We start from the raw sequence: 22,409 nt of genomic DNA on the forward strand, positions 1-22,409 counted from the left end.
TACAAGAGTGATTGTAAAACTGATCTGTGCATAACATCCAAAAAAGAAGCAGCTATGGGGTTTTGGCAATACATAGTTTAACGAAGCATGGCTACTTCCCGCTCTTGGACACTCAACCTGAAGGTGGCGAGGGGCTCTGGGAGCGTGAGAGAAGGCGAGGGCCATGCTGCCAGGAGGCCAGGCTCCCTCCCCGGGCCAGGGTCCTTGCAGGGACCCCAGTGTGGAACGGGCAAAGCGGGGGCCCCGCCGGGCTGGATGCACCCCCTCTTCAGGGGGAACGGGCACACCCGCAGAAGAGAATGGATCTCTCTAATGGGGGCGGGGGAGAGGATCCTTTGCAGAACGACAACTGAAGGGACGCTCAAGCACTCTGTGGCCCTCGGGGCAGGGAGATCAGTGGCAACCCACTTCCGAGTCCTCCTCGCACTGAGAGCCCTGCGAAGCACGAGAAGGAAAGGCCAAATCGGAGATGGAAGGACTCCAGAAAGGGAGCTCAGCCATGCATTTACAAGAGCCGAGCAGCTGCGCCGGCCGGGCCATTCTGGAGGGCACTCGTTCCTGCAGACTGAATCCACCCAGATCCCCTCGCGAGGTCGCCAACAAATATAGAAACAAAACGGGCCCGCAGAGTGGAAACAAGCCGTATCCTTTCCGGTCCCGGGAAAGGAGAGGCAAAAGAGAGCAGCAGCCATTGCACTAACTTCCTGCGCGAGCAAAGCGACGCTCACGGTGCTGCAGCAAAGAGGTTCCCCCTGCCTGGAGCAGGAGACGCCGGGCATCCAAGCTGGATTCTGGAGAGGAAGGGGCACTCAGAACCCCAGGCAAGGCAGGCTGGACGCGCAGACACCGAAGCGTTTCGGAAGAAGAGCGGTCTCTGCTTTGCGGACTGCAGCAAAGCCTCTGGCTGTGTGGATCACGAGAAGCCACGGGTGGTCCCGAAAGAGATCGCGGGCCACAGGCGCCACAGCGAGGGCAAAGCCTGTGGAGAGAGCGAGGGGTCCCCCACAGGCAAAGGCATCAGACACGGGTGGGCGCACTTTTCCTTGTTCGATCTGTTTGCGGAACGTATTATAAGAAAAGCTGGATTCGAATCCGAGGAAGGAGGGAAAATAGGTTTTCACTCATCGGTAATTTAAGATGCGCACGTGCTTTCACATTACTTGCAGTGAGCAGCAACGATGCGAAATGACTCCGGACGAGAGCGGAAGGCACAAAGCGGTGATCCCGCACGCGCCTCCGTGCAAGCGGCCCGCGCCGCGCCTCGAGAGTCGAACGCAGCCGGGCACAAGGGCGCGCGCGCGGCCAGGACTTTTGCTTCAGAAGCGCTGCCCATTGGACGCCACACGGGGACAGATGGCCAATGGAAGGAGGCCCCTGGCATAACGCCCGCCCTTGCGTTCGCGCGGCCAGAATTGGTGGAAAGGCCACCAATCCGGAGCGGCGCGCGGACGCAGGCGGGCGGAGCTGTGGATCCGCCGCAGTTTGGCGGGCCGAGATGGCGGCGGCGGCGGCGGGCGGAGCGCCGGGCACGGGCGCCGCCGAGGAGAGCCGCCCCGCAGCCGCCGCGGCCCCTCCCTGCCCGGCCCCGCAAGGCACCCTCGGCCGCGAGCAGATCTTGGACTACATCGTGGACACCTTCTTGCAGACGCTGGAGAGCGGCGGGTGAGCGCGGCCGGGGGGGAGCGTCGCGCGGGGCGGGGAAGTCTCGCGAGACCTGAGGCTCCGCTGGCGGGCGGGGCTGTGGCTGCGGGCCCATCGTCCCCAGCCCGCGGAGGGGTGGCAGCTGCAGGCCGTCCAACGGGCCGGGGAGGGGCGATGTGCATCCCGGAGGGCGCCGTCCGTTTCCTTTCCCCGCGGCCGAGCGTCGCGCCTGGCTCTGCAGTGCCCGCCGGTGCAGCGTGGCGGCCGGCGCTCGGCCAAGGGCTCAGCCCGCCTCGCCTCGCCTCCTGCGGGGCCAGGGAAGCTCTGCACGGCACCTTCCCGCTTTTCTCTGGAGGCCGGTTGCAGGAGCTTGCTGGGCCCCCGTCGGGATCCAGCACGGGCCCCCTCTACGGTCCGCGCCCTCCCCCCTCCCTCCCCTCCATAATAGCATCACAGACTTGGGGGCGCGGGGGGCTTCAGGTGGGCCCCTGCTCTGGCGACGGCTGCCGTTGGGAGGGACTTCCCAGATTGCTGTATGGCATTTTTAAAGTGTACTCGAAACGATCATTCTTCCTATAACCCAAGGTACCAACAATTCGTGAAGTGCTACAAACGGCTCTACAAAGCACAGCCTGAACTCACAAAGTGTGTTTACGATCAGTTTGTGTCCCATCTGCAAAGCTCAGTTCAGGTAAGAGCCCAGGGGACAACACCCAAGAACATTCCTCGTATTTGTCAGTGCAACCGGCAAATCGTCCTTTCAAGAAATGAGGAAGGGCAGTTGGTTTTTTCAGATTCGCAGTTAGTCCTCCCTGCAGTATATTCCCTGTCGAATTTATACTCCAAAGTGGGAGCCCATGGTAGGACATCTGATATTAACACACACACACATATAATTATAAATATAATTCCCTAAAGTTTCTCTGTATGAGGCATTTAGCCTGGTGCTTTGCCAGGGCTGTTTGCTGGGGAGGGGGTTGCTTCTCTCCTTTCTGTTGCACAACACAAGGTGGTGCTGTGACACAGTGCAGAATTACCAAATTATGCTGGGCTTCCTGAGTGAGTAAGAGTTATCTGGGATAAACCAGACTTGCCTCACTCTGCTTGTGAACATGGTTGGGAAACGCCAGAGATGTCAAAAGCCCCCACAAGCTTCCTTGAATGAGTTATGATGAGCGCACAAGAAGCCTTATATGCTGATTTTGGAGAGATCTAACAAGATGATGGATCACGTTTAAACATTACTTCCGAAAAAGGACACACGCAAGCATCGGAAGAGTGCTGCTGGGTCAGACCACGAGTCCCTCTAGAATTCTGCTCTGCCCAAGGGAAACATGCGGGCGGTGCGTGTGGCAGCACCTCCTGCCTATCTTCCCCAGCAGCTGGGCACACTGCCTCTGCTTCCAGAAGCAGGATATGGCGATCATGACGAGTAACCATTGGTAACTTAAATCCTCTGTGACTTTCCTTGAACCCCTTTTCAAGCTATCCAAATGGATGGCCACCATTACATATTGTGGAAATTGAGTCCATAGATTTAAGTATGCGCTATAAGGTGAAGCATTTCATTTGATCTGGCCTGAATCTTCCACCGCTCGAGTTCGCTGGAGTGACCTCCTTGGAATTCCAATATACTTAGGCAAGGTGAACAGTGTTTTCCTTTCTGCTTTTCTCCATGCACAATTTTACACTTCTCTAACATTTCCCCTTCCTCATCATTTCTCTCAGATAAAGAGCCCCCAATATTGCAATCAAAACCAGCTCCAGCCCTTTGATCATTTTTAGCCCAACTCTACAATATTATTTTTTTGATGTGGGAACCTAACTATAGACAGTATTACTAGTGTGGTTGCACTACAGAGTTGTTTCAGAGCAATATGATATTGGCATTCATACATTTTCTGTACCACCTGACAGCTGAAGCTCTCTGGACAGTTAGCAACGGCACATTAAATATGCTCCATATTAAAACAGAATCATAGAATAGTAGAGTTGGAAGGGGCCAGAAGGCCATTGGGTCCAACCTCCTGCTCAGTACAGGACACCAAGTTCAATCATCCTGATCAGATATTAAAAATAAAATAAAATGTTTACAATACAAAAATTGTATTTTTGTATAGTACAAAATAAGTGTGCACACATGTATAATCACTTGAAGAAAATCTAAGAGGCCTCAGTATGCTAATTATAGTAGCAACTTTCCAGTAAAGGCTTGTCAGTGTCAAGGATTAGTTGAACTGTGTTGCGCTAATGCAGTTTCAGCTACAAAACCCAGCATTTTTTAAGGTTATCTGTTCACAATCATACTACCATTAGATGCTATTGCTACTTATTCTGCACATTGTTGTTGTTATTAGTTGCGAAGTCGCGTCCAACCCATCGCGACCCCATGGACAACATTCCTCCAGGCCTTCCTGTCCTCCACCATCTCCCGGAGTCCACCCAAGCTCACACCAACTGCCTCAGTGACTCCATCCTGCCACCTCATCCTCTGCCATCCCCTTCTTCTTTTGCCATCTATTGTTCCCAGCTAAGGGTCTTCTCCAGGGAGTCCTTCCTTCTCATTAGGTGGCCAAAGTATTTGAGTTTCATCTTCAGTATCTGGCCTTCTAAAGAGCAGTCAGGGTTGATCTTCTCTAGGACTGACCGCTTTGATCGCCTTGCGGTCCAAGGGATTCGCAGGAGTCGCCGCTAGCACCACAATTCAAAGGCCTCAATCCTTTGGCGCTCAGCCTTCCTTATGGTCCAGCTTTCACAGCCATACATCGCAACTGGGAAAACCATAGCCTTGACTATACGCACTTTTGTTGGCAGGGTGATGTCTCTGCTTTTTAGTATGCTGTCTAGATTTGCCGTAGCTTTCCTCTCAAGGAATTTTAATTTCTTGGCTGCAGTCACCGTCTGCGGTGATCTTGGAGCCCAAGAAAATAAAATCTCTCACTACCTCCATTTCTTCCCCATTTGCCAGGAAGTGAGAGGACATAGGCTTTATTATAAGGCCATGAGATCTGGCATTTATGGGTCTTGGCAACATTGGGCATTGGTTTGTGCATTAAATGCAGTCAAGTGCCCTCGGTTTTAATTGCGCAGTTGCAGTACCTTTCGCTACCGTTTTGTAAGCTGTCATGCAATTCAGAAGCTTGTGATCCATTACTTGAACTAAATGGAATAACTTTTTCTCCTAAATCTTAGTTTCTAATCAGGAGCAAAGACTGGTGTACTAGAAACATTTTGCTTTTTGAATTTATTTTGATTCCTCTGCTAGTGATGCCCAACATGGACTTTGCCGTTTTTGTATCAGCCAGCATTTGAGCTGCCCCCTAGTACACCAGTCACCAATGGCTCACTTCCCCTCACCATATTCATTTATTATTTTATTTATTTATTAAAAGCTTTGGTATGCCGTCCTATTATTCAAAATCTCAGGACGGCTAACAATATTCCATTCCATTCAAAATCTCAGGACGGCTTACAATATGTAATTCCATTTCTATGCTGCCCCATAAACCGAAGGTTCTGTGAGAGGCTTACAATATATATGCAACTGGGAGTTTTAGTCCCATTGTGAATCACTTTACACTTACATTATGATTCTCCCACTTTGGTGGCCCTTTCGCTTAAAGGTGAATTTATTCAGCTTCTCCCTGAATGCCTTTTTCTCCTTTAATGCCTTTTTAGCTGCAGTGGCACTCAACAATCCTTGGATAGTTTGTTGCTTCTGAAATGTTTAAAGAATTCTTTATTATTGGCTTTGGTGTTATATTACATTCCACCTTTTTCCTCTTGTGAAGAACCCAAGACAAGTTGTATAGAAACAGTCAGAAGTGGCCTCCCGGGCCATCTAGTCTGACCTCTGGCACCAGACGGCTCCACTCACGACATGCCCACCATGTGGACGTCCAGCCTGTCCTTGAACACCCGCACCGATGGGGCCTCAATGACCTCCCGGGGAAGCCCATTCCACCCCCTCGGGGTCCTGACTGTCAGGAAGTGCTTTCTGGCATCCAAATGGAACCTTGGCTCCCTGAGCTTTGCTCCGTTGAAGTGCGTCCTGCCTTCCTCTGCAGGGAGAACAGGTCTCTACCCATCTCCGTGTGACATATAGTCCCCCCGCTTCATTTTATCCTCCCAGCAAACCTCTGAGGCAGGCTAGACGGAGTGTGATGGGCCCGGAGCCACCAGTGAGATTCACCGCTGAGTGCAAATTGGAACCTGGATTTCCCGAGTCCCAGCACTGGAAACACTGCCGCACACTGGCTCCTCAATTTATTCTTGTTTGCTTTTTGATTGTCTGCTTGCATTTCCTTTGAGCAGGTTGGTGTTCCTTTTGTTCTTATTTGGCCAAGGTTTCCATTTTCTGAAGGAAGACTTTTTCATTGAGGCTTCCTCAGTGCCTTGCTGGTGACCTCTTGGACTTGGTGCTTTCTTTCTGACTTCTTTCTTATTGTTTTATTGTTTTCTGCAAGCAGATTTAACACTCTTGATCCCTCTTTCAATTCCCTTTGTGCCATTTTCATCATTTTAGAGAGGCTTCCTAATCTCACTGTGCTGGACTTCCTTGGCAATTTCCCGCTTAAATATCAATTAAATTTGGTAGCCCAGCAGCGGTCGCCACTTCTGATTGCCGCCACCCCACTTATGTCTTCCACTGGTCCTGAGTGGCACTGCTTAGAGGTCCATCCAGATCGTGCCCCATCTGGTTGGTTGGTCCAGGGATGTTGAGACATTCAAGCCCCTTTCCGTGATTGGAAGGCACATTTATCCAGTCAGTCAGTGTGAGGGCAGTTGAGATGTGAGACCGTAACAGTATTTGGAATCCGGTTTTTAGTACATTTCTGCATATTTTTTCTGTTGTGTTTTTAAATTTTGTATGCTGCTCTGAGAATTTTATTTAAGGGTGGAGTATAAATGCTAGAAACTTATATCAGAATGTCGGGTGGCAGACCAAGATCTACAAATCTGTTCGGAACTAGCTTCTGCTGTTAACTTTGTTTGGAACAAACCACACCTCTCTTCCAGTGTGACTCCCCTGTTCTACTTACTGCAGCTATTTTCTCTTGTTTTAAGAATATAATATGTGTCAGGACTATGGAGGATGCTAACCGCAAACTTGCTGGTCCTCTCTCTATTGACTGGGCAGTGAAATGACATGGCTATCTTGGCCGACTTCCCAGTTTGCAGATTGAAAAGTGAGAAAATCTGGAGTCTGGCAAGGACTGAGCAAACGCTTGGGCCAGAGGAGGTACTGGAGGCAACGGATCTGCCAAAGCAAAAGTCAGAAGGTTGAGGAGTTGGCACGCTTGAGTCCCCCCAAAGTTATGCCTTCTTAACTGGGGGCCATAAAGTCCACCCACCCCCACAGTACTGCAGCCTCTTGGCTTTTACAGACTCTTGGAACGAAAGGCCCTGGGAGTTGGAGTTGGAGGGGGAAATGCTTCCCCACATACTGATGGGTTTTTCTGTTCGTACAGGAGGAGATCCAAGAGCTGAAGGAAGAAGGGAATCTCACAGTGTTGTTTGAATCGCTGGACAGGCTTGTGGGCGGAGCAAAAGGCCGGGAGACGCCTGCATGGTACGGAATGGCTCGGTGTGGGGCCTGCCTGTCTGGATCGACCCGGCCGGCCCCGCAGCGCCTCTGCCAGGGGCACGCAGCGCTTCTCCGAAGCCTGCCAGCCTGTCGGGAGGAAGGTGCTCCCCACCAGTGCCGGCCGTGCGGTGCGCACCAGGGCGGGGACTGGGCCGTGGTCCCTCCATGCAGAGCCAAGAGTCGCACGGTGTGGGGTGCCACTGGTCAGCCAGGCCTCCCGCGAGGCGTGCTGTGCACCGGGGCTCCCGCGGCGCTTGCATGCACGGGGACGTGCATCTTCCCAGCACGAGAGAACGTGCTGAGGCAACGCTGCCTGAGCCCCCTCTGCCGCCGCTCCTGACCTGCGCCCTCTTGCCGATTGCAGGCGCCCCAGGGGAGTCCCAGAGGAAGATGTCCGCAGTGGGGTTGTGCCATACTTTCTGAAGCAGCGCAAGCTCCTGCAGAGGGCTCTAAAAGAGAAAGAAGAGGGGAATGCCCAGCTGGCCCAGGCGGTGTTGGCTGGTCGAAAGAAAATGGAAAGCTTGCAGGAGGAGATCCAAAAGCGCAAGGAGGCCTGGCAGGTGAGCGCAGCCTCGGAAGAGGGTCTGCAGGGACTTGCCACAGCAGCAGCCTGCAGGGAGGGCAAGCAACCCGCCCCCACAGCCGTTTCTTTCTGCTCACCAGACTGCAGTTTCTGCTTGGCACAAAAAAGGATGTGGAAAGGAGGGGGAAGGTCATGAGACTGAGCCTGGTGAACCTTTCATTTCTCGAAGGTGGGGTTTGTTAAGTATCATTACCTATGTATTTATAGACACGTCCATCCCACCTTCTGGGCTCAGACTGCCTGTAGCTATAATAGTGCAGCGACAATGAAAAACACCCCTAGAACTTTCAAATGTGAAGTGTAATCAGGCAGTAAGGAGGAACTTGGTGAAATGAAGCGGAGTTGCAGTCCCCCTCAGGCAGGGAGAGGGCGCTTCTCAGAGAGCTTGGATGGTGTGACCAGATCTCTTCCCTGCTGCTCTGCCAAGTATACCTCCCAAGGCGGCAAGGCGTGAAACAAGCTCTCGGAAGAATGAAGGGGGCTGTTCAGAGGAGCTGGCGTTCCTACAAGCATCCCAGCCCCACTCCTTGGGGGGGCTTCCAGGTAGCAGCCTTTGAACGGAGCCTGACGACTGGCTGGCAGCTTGTACAGAGTGAACGTGAGTGGGGGAAGCCTGCCCCCCAGTTTCCCCCAGCCCCCTGTCAGTTATCCATTAGTCTAGTCCCAGTTGCCATCCGACCAGGGATGGAGGGAGTTGTTGCACTAGGCATCCAGACAGACCCACCCCACCCATGCACAAAAGGAAAGCTTCGCTAGGCCTGGAAGGCCCCCCACAAGGTTTGCAAAAGACAGGACGTCGGCGTGGGGTCCGTGTGGCTTTAGGGTTCAGCTCAGTGAGAAGTGGGTGCACTGTGACGTGAAATAAAAATGGGCTTCCTTAATTTTTTACTCCTAGAAATGGAAGGTTCCGGTTCTTAAATGTTTTGCTGATCAGGCAGACTTAAATGTAAACAGCTTAAAGGAAAGTCAGATAGGGTGGGTTTCTCAGCAGAGTTGATGGAAGGTTCCCCTTCCTCTGGTGCAGCAAGCCTGGCATTGACAGCTGCTGAGAGGACCAGCAGAAACAAGAGACGCCCCTGGCGTCAGGCTGCTGGTGCCAGGGCAGCCAAGCTGCTCTCAGCTCCCAGTGCGGGCCTGAGCCACGGTTGGCAAGATCAAGATACTGTCGACAGATTCTGAAACCGCTTGTGCCTTTTCCTCTCTCATTTTCTTCCAAGAAACCTAGGAAACTACAGTTCTCTGAGCAATTATTGAACTTTTTTTGAGACTGTCCTGTGGAAAAGATCTGCCTCTGAGAGGACCTTCAATGCCATGTTTGAAAATTATATACATTTTCTCCCTGTTTCCCTGCAAGGGTTGGGCCTGGCTGAATTTGTTCCCTTATAATTAGTTTTCTGAAGCGGAGCTTAAAGGTGGGTTCTGGATATGGAAATGACTTTCAGATGGTGATTTTTTTTGTGGCGGGGAGGTAACTTTATCAGAGCAATGCTGATAAAAGTATTAGAGATGGATTTTGGAAATGTTCTAGCCAACACGTCTGCATTCACTTTTTGTTTTCTATGTTCTATGTTTGATTGTTTTTGGTGTTTTAAGTGGTTACAGTTACCGTAAGCTATCCCATGGGGTGGACACCCGAAAGAGCAAAGAATTAAACCTCATAAACCCAGTCAGACCAATCTTACTTCCTCTCTTCCTTCCAGGAAATTGCTGAAGAAGGTCAGAAGGTTGTGAATATGTTTGATGAGCTTCACTGAGCCTGCGTACTTCTCACGCGGGGAAGATGGTCGGCATCAGAAACAGGCCACTGACACTGGCTCTCCCCCATAGGCTTCCCTGAGGAATTTGCTGAGCTGAACTTGGTGGCAGGACAAATTCCCCTAGCGTACGACCCTTCCAAGCAGTGCCCCCGGCGCTTCTGCTGCTGGACATCTTTCGAGCCTGTTTTCTGTGGGTCTGGGAATGTTGGACTGTGCAAGCCAGCGTGCCTTTTTTACAGGGCCCCAGTTCTGGCTCTTTGGCCACGATGCTTGTTAATCCTCCTCAGGAAGCACAAGTTCCCCCCTCGCAATTCTTTGGTTATCCCCAGTGCAGCTGCTTCTGCATCTTAAGGTTCCTCCTCTCTCGTGCTGGTCGCTGGCTCCCTGGATCGTCATCTGTTCAGAGCGTCTGTCCTAGGAGTGACTTGTCGCGTAAGGCAGGAGAAAAAGCTCCGTCCTCATGGGGGGTATGATGGTAGAAGACACATCTGGAGCTCCGCCACAGGCAAATCGGCGACGGGGTCGCCACAGGACACTCCATCTGCCTGTTAAAAACCGAGGTGCCTGTAGAGGACTGGGGCAAAGCCCCCTTGGTTCGGTTTTTGTTGGACAAAATGCCTCGCTCTTGATGTTTAAAACGAGCAGAGACAGTTCTAGAGGAAAGAGCACAGCCAAACCTCCTGGTGTCCTTCTGGAATACTTTGAGGCTTCGAAAATAGTCCTGCCAAGCCATTTGGTTTGTATTAAAATAACATGGTTACAGTTCTAGTCTTGCAGTTCTTTAATCCAAGCAGAGTCATCTGCAAGCCATTCCGTGTGCTGCCTGAACCCAGATGACATGACAAGCCCAAGGTGGCCAAAACCACCTTGGCAGGAGCCGCTTGGCAGGAGAGGCGAAAAGCTTGCCTTTCTGGCCAGGCAGTTCGTAGGGAGTGCCAGTGACGGCCGCCCCCCCCGGCGCCCTCCCACCCTCAGGCGCCCTCCCGGGCTGTGCGGGCTCCTTCAGCGAAGCGGAGCAGGATGAGGCTCGGCTCTCCCCTTCCCGCAAGGCCCGTGCCGTGGTAGCCCGGCAGCCGCGGTGCCGGGCACGAAGGGGCCTTTTCCTGGGTGTGGATGGGAGGAGCAGCTCATCCCCTCCCCGGGCAGGTGCTGCAAGGCCAGGCAGGGAGGTGAGCATGGCTTGGCCAAGCAGTGTTGGCGCTGGGTGGCGCGCTGGGCGCGGAGGCACGGCTTGGTTGCGGCAGAGCGGTGGCGGCCCGTGATGTGGCTCGCAAGGACCGCTCCTGCTCGGACGTGGTGGTGGGAAGGGGGAGACGTCAGTGCCCCCACGGCGTCCCCAGGATATCTGTGGAGCGACTCTGGGAGAGGCGCCCGAGGGTACTGCCGCTCGCCCCAATCCGTGGGGGCCCCAGCCCAGCAGCTGCCTGCGATGGCATGTGAGCCACCCCATCTTCAGCGGAGGGCCTGTAACAGCAGGTGCAAGCACTGACCTCCCTTTCGGGACCTGTGGGGGGCCCAGCGCTCACTGGGAGCCTACGTCCTGCGTGTGCAGAAGGGCTTCGGCTCAGTCTTCGGCATCAGATTTTGGAAAGCAGGACACGGAATGCTCCTCGGGACACCACATCGCAGGGTTCTGCAACGGTGGAAGTTCTTTTGACCCGATGCACTTTTCTTCCGTGGAGTCTTGGGATTGCTCTGTGGCAGAGAGAGCGACTGCCTGGGCCCCTGGTGCGGAGCCAGCCAAAGGGTTAGGAGCACGGGGTCGGGTCACCCTGCCGGGGGCGGTCAAGGGGAATTCGGCTGATCCCAGTAGCAGCCAGAATCTCCTGTTGTGGGTGAACCAGTCCCAGCTGCTAGGAAGACGTTGGTACTAAAACGCTGAGAGGAAGGGCCGCCGGGAGGAGGGCTCCGAGTAAGTGCCCCGGGAGCAGGTCGTCCCATGGCAGCCCCGCTGTGTGGCAGCCGCGCACCAGCTGCGTCTGGGCAGGCAGGCATGTCCTCGGTCTCCTGCGGCGCCCCGGAGTGCAGTCGCACGGCACGGGTTCTGGACGCGCTTTGCCCGTGTGGGCAGAGGTGGACGTGGCGCAGCGACACAAGGCCATCTCGGCTGAAGCCGGGCAATGGACGTGCGCTCCCCTGTCCGCTGCAAGAGGCTGGGCTTCAGTGGCAGATGCTTCCTCGCCAAAAAGCCACGGTCAGCCGTGGGTTGCTCCAAGAAGTCCCAAAGCAGTGCTGCTGCGGCACCACGCGGGGGCGGGGGGGGGCTGTCTCCACAGCTGCTGGCATCTGCTCCCAGTTAGAGATAATGTTGTGTTTGGATGTCGGGCTGAAATTTTGGTCGGGTCAACAACCCTCATCGCTAACCTCCTGTTTTGTAAACACAGGTTTCTTGTTTACATTATAAATATAGACCGGATACCAGGACACTGGGCTGGCTTGTGCCGTGTTCCTGTGGCAGCGGCGGCTGGTGTGGGATGCCTCCAGCCTCAGCTGTTCCGGAGGTTTAGAAACTGGGAAGCAGCTGAGACTCCAGGGAGAGCACAGGAGTCCGGAGCGCAAGCTGGCTGCTCGTGGCGGACTAGCAGCATGCGAGACCCGAGACACGGCTCTCGGGTGCGGCCGCGCATGCGCTGTGGCAGGGCCCGAAGGTCCAGGGGGAGTCCAACCTGCTCCGGATGGGGTTGCGCTCCCTGTGGAGGAGGGGGTTCGAAGCTCGGGGTGCTCCCTGGCCCCTCTGTCACTTGAGGCGCAGGTGGCGTCAGTGGCTCCGAGGGCCTCCTGCCTATCTGGACAGAGACAGCCTGCTGTCAGTGATCCATGCTCTGGTCATCTCTAAACCGCGCCACTGCGATGCAGTCCACATGGGGCTGCCCTTGAAGACTATTCCGAGGCTGCAGCTTGTACAAAATGCAGCAGCCAGATTAAGAAAGGGATCAGACGGCCGGATCCCACAACCACAATGCCGGCTCGCTCGCACTGGCTGCTTGCATGCTTCCAAGCTCAATTCAGGGAGCTTGTTTTAACCTACGAAACCCTACCCTGCCTGGTGCCAGGATACCTGCTGGAATCCCTCTGCTACAGCCGGCCTCTGCGGCCGTCCCCAGGTGCCCCCCCCCCAAGTTACTGGCAGCAAGAGGAGCCAAGTTCTAGAATGAGTTACCCTCTGAGGCCCACCCAGTGCCTGCTTTGCTATCTTTTCAGCATCAGGTCAAGACTTCACCTAACCGCATTTAATTAGTTGGGGCTTTCTTGGCGAAGCTCAAGGAACCAAGGCTCCATTTGGTTGCCAGGAAGCACTTCCGCACAGTCAGGACCCCGAGGGTGTGGAATGGGCTCCCACGGGAGGTGGTTGAGGCCCCATTGGTGCGGGTGTTCAAGGATCGGCTGGACTTGCACATGGTGGGCATGTCATGAGTGGAGCCAACTGATGCCAGGGGTCAGACTAGATGGCCCGAGAGCCCCCTTCGGATTCGCTCAGTTTCTATGTTTCCAAGGATCTTGCATGCCTTGGCAGAGTCATCCCTTCAAAGGGAGGTTGCAGCCCAGAAATGCAAAGGGGACTTGGAAGGGCAGCAAGGAAGGAAGTAGAAAAGAGAATGCTTCACTGGAGACCAAGGCCAAGAGCATCTGCACTCATATTTCTGATCCCAGTGCGTGGGCGCAAAAGCTGAACAGAGAAGAAAGCTGATGAGAAGAAAATTAATGCCTTTGAATCGTGGTGCTGGAGGAGAGTTTTGCGAATGCCCTGGACTGACAGGGAGACAAACAAGAGGGCTCTGGATTAAATCAAGACAGAACTTTGAAAGCCAAGAGGACACCACTGAGGCTGCCCTACTCTGGCCACTTAATGAGAAGGCCGGCCTCTCTGGAGAAGGCAGTCGTGCTGGGGGAAGCCAAAGGCAGGAGAAGAAAAGGGCGAGCGGCGAGGAGATGGGTGGACTCCATCAAGGAAGGCACGGCCTTGAAAGGGCTGCCAGGGAGAAGACTTCCACAGGGCGGCCATAAGCCAAAGACGATTTCATGGTGTGCGACGATTACACTAGAGTTAACTCTGGATTAATTCTTCAACTGTGCACATCATTTAAAATCCCTGTAATGTAAGCTGTTTGGAAACAGTGATAGGGATTCATTCAGTGTGGCTTTTCATCTGCAAGTTGTCGCAGTGCTCTTCCGGCCCGCCCTTTCCCCCGGACTTCCCTTCGGCTTCTTTCCGTGTTTGGAAGCTCCTACAAGACCTGCTCCCGGCCTCCCCCGCGTCACCGGCCCGCCTGAGCTCAAGGCTGACTCTCCGCCGGGGCAGGTGAGGGGGCAGATGCCGAGCGGCATGCCGGGGGGGCCCCCCTCCTGCCCCGGCGCTGCGCAGGGCACCGGGCCGTTGGCGGCGTTGGCCCAAGGCCGCTGCCAGGCTGGCTCGTGGCCTGTGGTGGGGAGGGAGGGGCCCCCCCGGCCTGCCGTGCGGGGCCCCTCCTGGGAGCCGCTGTTCGGCCGGGGCCACCCCTGGGCGGCTGCTTTCTCCCAGCGCCCGAGCTCCGGCAAGCCCGTTCCGCCCGCTGCCTCCCTGCCTCCCTCTTAGCGCCACTGGCAGCTCCTGGCCTGCCTGCCCTGCCCTCGCATCCCCCTGCCCAGCTCCTGCCGTGCAGCGGAGGCCTTGCTCCTCGGCTGCGGCTGCTTCGGGAGCGGGGAGGCGTGGGCAGCGGGCCTTGTTGCTGCAGGCCTGCGAGCCACGTCCGCTCCGCTCGGCGGCGCACGTGGCGCCGGGGGGAGTGGGCCCGGCCCTCCTTCCGAGCCTCTGTGCTGGTCTGGGTCTGGCGCCCCTCGGCTGCTTCCTCCCCGGGCCTGGAGGCCATCCCAGGGCTGGGAGCCCAGCAGTGTGTCCCGCTGGACGGGATGCCTCGAGGGCAAAAGCGTGGAGGCAGCAGGCAAAATTAAGCCTTCGGGTTTCCCTCTGGTTCTCCACATCCTGCGGAGAGGAAACCCCAGCAGTGGGAGCGTCCAGCAGCCTGCTGCTGATTATATGCTTGCAGTCCATCTTCTTCCCTGGCCGCTGCTCATGGCCCAGATCCAGCTCCCTCTCCTGGCAGGCAGCTTCAGATGAGACGCACGGAGTGCTGCTGACGCAGAGGCTGTGGAACACGGACCACGGCGCACGCGTGGACTCGCTTGCCACAGTGGGGTCCTGCCTTGCATGCCGGCCCCGTCCTGAACAGCAGGGGAGCCGGGGAAAGAAGGGCCCATTTTGCAAACTGAAAGTCCCCTGCACCTCATGGCCACAGAGAGGCCCAGTCAGACTTTCCACCCTGTTTATCTCCTTCCTGGTCGCCCAGTGATTGCACGCCGCTGCTGGGACCCAGTGCTGGGTGCAGGAGGGCAGCCGAGCCCCCTCCCGAGCCCATCTCGCCTCCGAAAGGCTCAGGGCAACAGCCAGGCAGCCCGGCCGGGCCCCTTCCCCTCAGGCGCCTTCTGGCCTGCCTCTCTGCTCCTTCTGCAGTGCAGGCTCACTGGAAACGCAAAGCTGTGGCTGTGGGTGCTGTCGAAATGAAATGGCCTGGCAACGACTCAGGGTGGCCAACAACTGTGGGCGATAAAATACCAATATAAAGCTGGTCATATAAAATCGGTAACAAGGCAAGAGCCACTGACAGCAGAAAGGAGCCGTGGCTGGTTGTTCTCAAGAAGGGCTGCAAGCAGCAGCTCAGCAGCCAGGCCGGGCAGCCAAGGGCCTGCGGGGACAGAAGGGGCTTTGGCTGCCGGCTGGGCAGGAGAGGGCCGCCGCTGGAAAGGGAGCCCTTTGGGGCCGTGGCAGTGCAAAGGTGGGCAAACAATCTGTTGCAGGAGGAGCCCTGCATGCAGGCTGGGGGCCAGATCCGTCCCTTCTCAGCTGGCCGTGCGCCTGCTCCCTTACACCTGGGTTGAGAGAGTCTTTCCTGTGCAGCAACAGGCCACCCAAATCCCTGCTGCCCCCCTTCCCCTGTTCAGCCACAATGGACCCCAAGCCCTGCAGAGGATGAGCTGCACTCGGCCCCCCCCCCCGACTTTTCTTTGGTGCTGCCGGTGCCTTCGCACACACCTGCCTCGCCTCACTTCCCCTTGCCTCCTTCCTCTTCTGCTTTTTCCAGAGTAATTAATAGTTACTCTGTCTGCTCTGACATCAATCCCTGGAAAACTTCTGGACAGATTATTTAAAATCCCATCTGTAAGCATCTTAGAATAGAACCATAGAACAGTAGGCTTGGAAGGGGCCAGAAGGCCATGGGGTCCAGCCCCCTGCTGTTGCAGGACACCAGGTCACCCCACCCCACTCAGAGGGCTGCCCGGGTTCTTTCTGAATGCCTCCAGTGGGGGAGAGCCCCCCGCCTCTCCTGGCAGCTGCTTCCACTGCTGTGTTGCTCTGACAGAGAAAAGCTTTTCCTGATGTCCAGCCTGAGTCTGGGTTGCCCCAGCTTGAATTGATTCATGGCCCCTTCCAACTCTGCTATTCTGATTCTAATAGTATCATCATGTTGTTGATATTCCCAGCATTGTGCCCCAACTCACTATTATAATAATGGAAGCCAGCAAAACAATGTAAATCAAGGTGCTACCTATTACCTAATTCAGGTTCAATTAAAAGCAACCCCTTCACCGAGCACACCTGTTTTCTGTGCCGCAACTGCGCCAAATTAGCTCTGAAGCCTCTTAAAGGAAGCTGGTGAGCGGAGATATGCACACTCGTGGCTTCTGTTTTATCTCTGCAGCAAACCCTTAGGAAGCATGGCTCCTGCCTACACCAATGTGGCCCTTGCGTTACTCCCCCCTGCAGACGTGTGTGGTGTGTCTCAGGCGCAGCGACTGAAGCGGGCCGAAAAGGGTGGGTGCGGGAGGCTCCCCCGCGTGCTGCTGGCTGGAGGGCAGGAGCCGATGCGCCTTGTGAGCCCTTGCCCACTGCTCCAGGAGGGGGTCCCGTCTGCAATGATCAGCCGAAGGGTGGCAGCAGCCTCTCCCCCACTGGCCTGAAATGGCACGGCGGGCGGGGGGGCTGCTGCCGCCGGTGTGTGCCCAGCTGCCCGGCACGGCTCACACTTCCCAGCCCTAAACAGTGGGGATGGCGGGCAGGAACATGGCTGGAAAGGGGGGGGGACAGTGTGGGGGGGTGCGGGGATGCAGGAGGAGGGTCGCTCACAGGCAAGCTCGGTACACGGAGGGCAGCGGTCGGCGGCACGCACAAAGAAGCTCTTGGCGAGGGGATTTTGCGCTTTGCCAAGTGGGTCTTGTAGCTGGGCTTGACCCCTGAAACAGGGTTAGAAACAGAAACAAAGTGAGCCAGAAGGGGTCTCCCAGGCCATCTAGCCTGACCCACGGCTCTAGCCAGCTCTGCTCATGACATGCCCACCCTGTGCATGTCCAGCCTGTCCTTGAACACCTTCACCGATGGGGCCTCGGCCACCTCCCATGGAAGCCCATTCCATGCCCTGAGGGTCCTAACTGTCAGGAAGGACTTCCTGGCATTCACCCTAAATCTTGGTACCCTGAGCTTGGCTCCATTGGAACACGTCCTGCCCTCCACACTAGGGGGAAAATGGTCATGACCCACATCAGCATGGCACCCCCTCACGTACCTGTATGTATGTACCTAACAGGCCCCCTCCAAGTCTCCTCCTCTCAAGGCTGAAAAGACCCAGTATCGCCTCATGCGGCTTTCCCTGCAATCCGGCCACCCTCCTTGTGACCCTTCGTTGCATTTATTCCAAACTTGCTATATCACTCTTCTAATGAGGGCCCCGGAATTGAACACACTGCTCCAGCTGCAGGTGCACCAGAGTCGTATACAGTGCCAATAATAATCTCTCGATCTAGAAGCCACACTTCCGGCTGTGCAACCAAGTGTGGCGTTCACCCTCTTGGCCACCGCATCACACGGCTGCCTCATGTTCAGCCTGCAGTCGACCAGCACCCCGAGGTCCCTTTCACAAGCGCTGCTCTCCAACCACTTGTCCCCTAGCCTGTACTTATGACACCTATTCCTATGCCCCAAGTGCAAGACCTTGCACTTATCCACATTGAACGCCATCCTGTTGTCTCCTGCCCACTTCCATAGTCTGTCCAGATCCAAAAGGATCTGGAGTACCTGCTCCTCAGTTGTGGCCATGCCCCGGTTTTGGTATCATCTGCAAATTTGATCAGTAGACAGTTCCCCCCTTCTTTCAGGTCATTGATGAAAAGATTGAACAGGATTGGCCCCAGGACAGAGCCCTGGGGGACCCCGCTTGCCACTGGCCGCCATCCTGATGATTCCCTACATCCAAACTCATCCGAGGTCATGCAACACAAAAACCCAATCAGAGGTCAAACGACCCCAATGGCAGACCAAAAGCAGGCCACCCTGGCAACCCTTCTGGGTTCACACAGCACAGGACTCCCGTATGTTGTGTTGTGCAAACACATTCCCAGGTTCAGTGCCACGTTTGGCCTGTTTTGGAAGCTCTGAGTGTAGCTGAACGTTTCGAAGTACCTGAGCTTCCCTGGTGGGGCAAAACGTGAGCTCAGGTTCACACACAGCCTGTTGGCCACTGTGGCTGAGGCGACACGCCGGCTCGCACCTCTGGCTGCGGCATCGCGCCAGGCTCCCTTCCCCAACCGGCGCTCTCCTGATGCGTCGAAGTACCACGCTCGGCATACCCCAACCGGCCTGGAGAGCAACGCATCTGGAGGGCGCCCGCTTGGAGAGCCTTCCCTCTGCGGACACGGAAACCTCGGCTCGGCCCTTTCTGTCCGGCCGAGTCCGCTCCCGGCACAGCCACGCGATCGCGCCGGCCGCTTGGCCTGGGCCGCCGCAGCCCTCGCCCCCGGGACAAGCCCCAGCCGGCGCGCGACCTTCCTCCGCCGAGCGCCCGGCCCCGGCCCCGGCCCCGGCCCGCCCGCTCCCCGCCGACCGGCGAGTTGGGTCTGGCGCGCCCCCAAACCGCAACGAGTCTCTGCCGCGCCGAGGCTTGGCGGGCGCGCCCCCGAGGCGCTCTGGCCCGCGCCCCGCCGCCCGCCCCTCCCGAGCTGGGGGGCGAGGGGGCTCACGTGGCCCGCCCGGGCTGCGGGAAAGTATAAACGGAGCGCGGGGCGCCCGGAGCGCAGCTGCCCGGCACGCCGCGGCCCGACGACGCCCCGCTCCGCCGACATGCGCGCGCTGCCCCTGCTGAGCCTCCTGGCGCTGCTCGCGCTCTGCCTTTGCCGGACGGGTACGCCGGGAGCCGCTGCGCCGAGCCGGCGGGCCCTCTCCCATCATCCCCTCCCGCCGGGCGGTTGCGGGAGGGGCCCGGGGCGTGTGGGGCAGCCTGGCGCAGCGGGAGAGGAGCGCTCTCCGCGAGGACCGCGGGCCGCCCTGCCGCTGCCGCGAAGCTGGCGGCCCCCCCGGGCTGCTCCCCCTCCCCGCAAGCCCCCGAGCGCTTCCACCCGGTGCCTCCCCAGCGGGCCGCTCCAGCAGCGCTGCCTGCGCCCCTGGGAGCGACGCGGCGGTTAAAAGCGCTTAGCGGGCTGCGGGCAGGGGGGCTCCCGCACTCGGCCTTCCCTCGCCGCCGCAGCTGCCCCGGCGCAAACGGCGCTTGGCGGGCGGGCGGGCTGACTTCCTTCCTTCCTTCCTTCCTTCCTTCCTTCCTTCCTTCCTTCCTTCCTTCCAGCGGACTCTGCTCGCCCCGAGAGCGCCCACAACGCGCCCAGCGCGGAAGGTCAGTTCTCGGTCCCCCTTTTCGGGTCCCCCCACGCCCCGGTGCGTGTGCGCGAGAAGGGCTCGGCTCGGGAAAGCCGGGCACGGGGCACGGGAGTGGGCGAGATGGGGGACGGCGCAGAACGCGTGGAGAAGCGCCTTATCCGGCCTCCTCAACAACGAGGGCCAGAATCGCGCTTCTTACTGTTTCAAATGCGAGTGGCGATTCCCAGGGTCCGAGTTTCCACTCGGAAGGGCTCAGCCACCGCGGGAATGAAGTGGAGCAGGTAACCGGGGAGAAACCTTCCTGGAGGGGAGGCCGTCCTGGTGCACGTCTCTTTCTTTCCCCGTAGCTTTTGTTTCCAAGCGCGCCAGCGCGGAACTAGTGAAGAGGCACAGGAGGAGCTATGACAGGTAAGGGCGGCTGGTAGTGGCCCGACTGGAGAGCCATGAGGTGCTGCTGCGGGTGCCTCCCAGGTGGCCGCCGGGGAGCCGCAGGGAAAAGCTGGGTGCCCCCTGCAGGAATCACGGAGAGGCTGCATCCACCATGCAGGGGCAGGTCCCGATCCTACGGTCAGGCAAGACCATGATCGAGGCCAAGCGAAATGCCACAAAAGAGCAAAGCACCATTTTCTGTGCCCTTTGTGTTGGCTGCAGAAAAGACATTGCCCAGCAGGAGATTTGGGGTTCAAATCCCCTCCAGAGGCCAGAATTGGGGTCTTTTACTCACAGGGGGGCTGGCTCCCTGGGTGCAGGCATGCATGCCGTGGGCTGGCTGGTTGCGGCAAAGGGATTGCTGGCCCACTGACCCCAAGCAGTGTCCCCGCAGTGCCGATGGGGCGCTTCCGGCACGCCTGGCCCCCTTGATCCCAGAGTGTTGTGCAAGAGCCGAAAGCGGGAAGCCACCAGCGCCTCTTCACACTCGATTTCACGAGTGTTAAAATGGAGGAGCCCCAGCAAAAGTGGGCTTCCGTTTGCGCTTCTCCGCAAAAGCTTTGCAATGTCGAGCCACGCTGGAGGGTGGCCCGGGCGCGCGTGGAAGTGCCCAGGGATGTGGGGCGGGGAGCGGGTCCTCCTCCTGCACCCAGCCAGCTCAGGTGCCGGCGTGCCGCCTGATGCAGAGTGCTGGACTGCAGCGGGACTCTGGGCTTCTGACGGACCCTCAGCATCACCCACCCTCAGGGTTGCTGTGAGGATAAAATGGACCGTGTGCAAGGGGGGGAAGGCAGGATGAGTGGGTAACAAACGAGTTTGCAATAGATGCCCCGTCAGCCCCTCCCACAACACAGGACAGCCCCAGCATCCACACTCCCCCCCCCCCTACAGCCCCCGGCCATCAGGGTGGCATGGCTGGCCTGGGCAGGGCGGGCTCTGTGGGGGCCTCCGCTGGCACCACCTTCGGCAGGCGGTCGCGTGGGGGCTGCGCGAGGTGCCCCTGACCGGCGCCGCTTCTCCCCGCAGGTTCTACGATGTTGCTGCCCAGGTGGCCTCCAAATCCCCTTTCGAGCCGCAGCGGGAGGTGTGTGAGCTCAACCCCGCCTGTGACGAGCTGGCCGACCTAGTTGGCTTCCAGGAAGCCTACCGAAGATTCTACGGCCCCATATAGGCTCGCAGCCTTGAAGCCGCCCCGGGGGGCCAGCGCCGAGTCGAGTCGCTCTGCTCGGGCGAGGGGCCTTGCCCTTCTTTCTGAAGACGCCCGTGCCTGAGCGGCTTCTCTTTGCACCAGCAGTGCCTTCGCTTTCCCACTGTAAAACGCTTGCTTAACGTTCATGTTCTACCAATCAAGAACACCATTAAAACAGGCCATTTCAAATCCAAGCAGATGCCAGGCTTCTGGCCGCCTCGTTCTGCTTTTGTGCGGTGGCCCGGCTGAGCGGGCCTGGTGGCGCCGGCAGGGGAGACCTGAGCAGGCCTGCCAGGAGGAGGAGGAGGAGGAGGAGGAATGAGCTGCAGGAAGAGAGCGGCATGGCTGCAGCAGGCAAGGAGAGCCACAGCAGGGAAGGTCCAGCAGAAGCAAGGCTGGGAGGTGGTTTGGAGGAGAAAGCGGGGGGCGAGGTGAGGCGAGGCACGGCCAGACTGGGGCTGCCCGGACTGGCTGGGGGCTTCGTGCAGAATGACGGAAAGAAGTGGGCACCCTTCGAGATGCCGCGTGGTGTCGATTAAATGCCCGTTATGTGTGCAGCGGACATGTACCTGGGCTACCCTCGGACAAGGACATCGATCCCGGGGGGCTGGCAGTGCCACCTTCCCAAGTGGGGGTGCCCAGTGCCCCTGCCCAGCCCTGCCCAGCGGCTGCTGAGAGAGACCCCCGTGAGGGAGGGGCAGGCTCCTTTTCTGGCAGCAAGCGCAGGTCAAGAGCTGCTTTGCGATCTTGGGGTGGGGGGTTGTTTGTTTACTGCCTTTTGATCCATATTTGCAGAGAATTGTCGTCTCCCAGCAGCTCACATCAATAAAACACAGCCCTGTAGTCAGAGTGAAAAGCCAAGAAGGCAAAGCACACGAGGGAAAAGCAAGAGCGACCTGTGTGGGCAGTTCACCTTATCCCAGGCCTCCCTGCCGCTTGCTCATTATTCATTTACTTATTAGATTTATAGCCCACCTTCTTCCTTTCAAGGAACTCAAGGCCGCTTACATATTTCTCCTTCCCCTTTTTCTCACAATTTCATTTATTTAAAACTTTTCTATGCAGTCCCATCACGGTCGTCTCAGAACAGTTTGCAAGACATTAATCTTACCCCACAACCCCTACCCTGTGAGGTAGGCTGGGCTGAGTCCAGCCACCTGGTCAGCCCCATGGCTGAGCGGGGCCTTGAGCGCAGCGCTCCCCCATCCCCAGTCCCGCGCCCTTGACCACTGCACCGCAGGGGCTCCCTCGCTGCTCCAGTAAGACGCCCGCTGCTGCTTTGAGTGCCAGCTGCTGCGCAGCGCCCTCCCCTGCCCCCTTCTGCAGCCCACGCAGGGCAGGTGCTGGTGGCAGCGGACTTCTGCCAGGGAGGGAGCAGCAAGTTCCCCACACCTGTCCCCTGGCCCGGCACACCTGTCCCCCGTGGGTCTCCACCGTGGAAGCCTGTTGCTACACACCGTGTGCTCCTGGCAAAGTCTCCGCCCAGTCCTTGCCACCTCCTTGCCAAGCAGGCAGACAGGCAGGCAAGAGCCCCCCCCCCCCCCCCC

General features: G+C 57.5%; 2 protein-coding genes across 2 annotated transcripts; both read left to right on the forward strand.

Moving 5' to 3' along the window:
- Positions 1–1,495: 1,495 nt before the first annotated feature.
- Positions 1,496–10,330, forward strand: PMF1 (polyamine modulated factor 1). Its single transcript, XM_044449046.1, has 5 exons — positions 1,496–1,662; positions 2,227–2,332; positions 7,113–7,213; positions 7,593–7,788; positions 9,512–10,330. Exons 1-5 carry the CDS (start codon positions 1,496–1,498, stop codon positions 9,563–9,565), a joined length of 624 nt encoding a protein of 207 aa, XP_044304981.1. The 3' UTR covers positions 9,566–10,330.
- Positions 10,331–18,690: 8,360 nt separating this feature from the next.
- LOC123033006 (bone gamma-carboxyglutamate protein) lies at positions 18,691–21,056 on the forward strand. The gene is made up of 4 exons (XM_044449294.1): positions 18,691–18,774; positions 19,213–19,260; positions 19,592–19,652; positions 20,700–21,056. The coding sequence occupies exons 1-4, from the start codon at positions 18,714–18,716 to the stop codon at positions 20,842–20,844; spliced, it is 315 nt and encodes a 104-aa protein (XP_044305229.1). The 5' UTR covers positions 18,691–18,713; the 3' UTR covers positions 20,845–21,056.
- The last annotated feature ends 1,353 nt before the right edge of the window (positions 21,057–22,409 follow it).

This window comes from Varanus komodoensis, unplaced genomic scaffold, assembly GCF_004798865.1.
Source record: "Varanus komodoensis strain SLA01 unplaced genomic scaffold, ASM479886v1 scaffold57, whole genome shotgun sequence".
NCBI classification, from domain to species: domain Eukaryota; kingdom Metazoa; phylum Chordata; class Lepidosauria; order Squamata; family Varanidae; genus Varanus; species Varanus komodoensis.

What these genes read in the sequence shown, in the direction of transcription:
- PMF1 (XM_044449046.1), top strand. Translation starts at nt 1,496, where the DNA reads ATGGCGGCGGCGGCGGCGGGCGGAGCGCCGGGCACGGGCGCCGCCGAG. An exon ending in CAGACGCTGGAGAGCGGCGG is followed by an intron (nt 1,663 to 2,226) that starts GTGAGCGCGGCC and finishes CTATAACCCAAG; the next exon opens with GTACCAACAATTCGTGAAGT. An exon ending in AGCGCAAGGAGGCCTGGCAG is followed by an intron (nt 7,789 to 9,511) that starts GTGAGCGCAGCC and finishes TCTTCCTTCCAG; the next exon opens with GAAATTGCTGAAGAAGGTCA.
- LOC123033006 (XM_044449294.1), top strand. Translation starts at nt 18,714, where the DNA reads ATGCGCGCGCTGCCCCTGCTGAGCCTCCTGGCGCTGCTCGCGCTCTGC. An exon ending in GCTCTGCCTTTGCCGGACGG is followed by an intron (nt 18,775 to 19,212) that starts GTACGCCGGGAG and finishes CCTTCCTTCCAG; the next exon opens with CGGACTCTGCTCGCCCCGAG. An exon ending in CACAGGAGGAGCTATGACAG is followed by an intron (nt 19,653 to 20,699) that starts GTAAGGGCGGCT and finishes TTCTCCCCGCAG; the next exon opens with GTTCTACGATGTTGCTGCCC.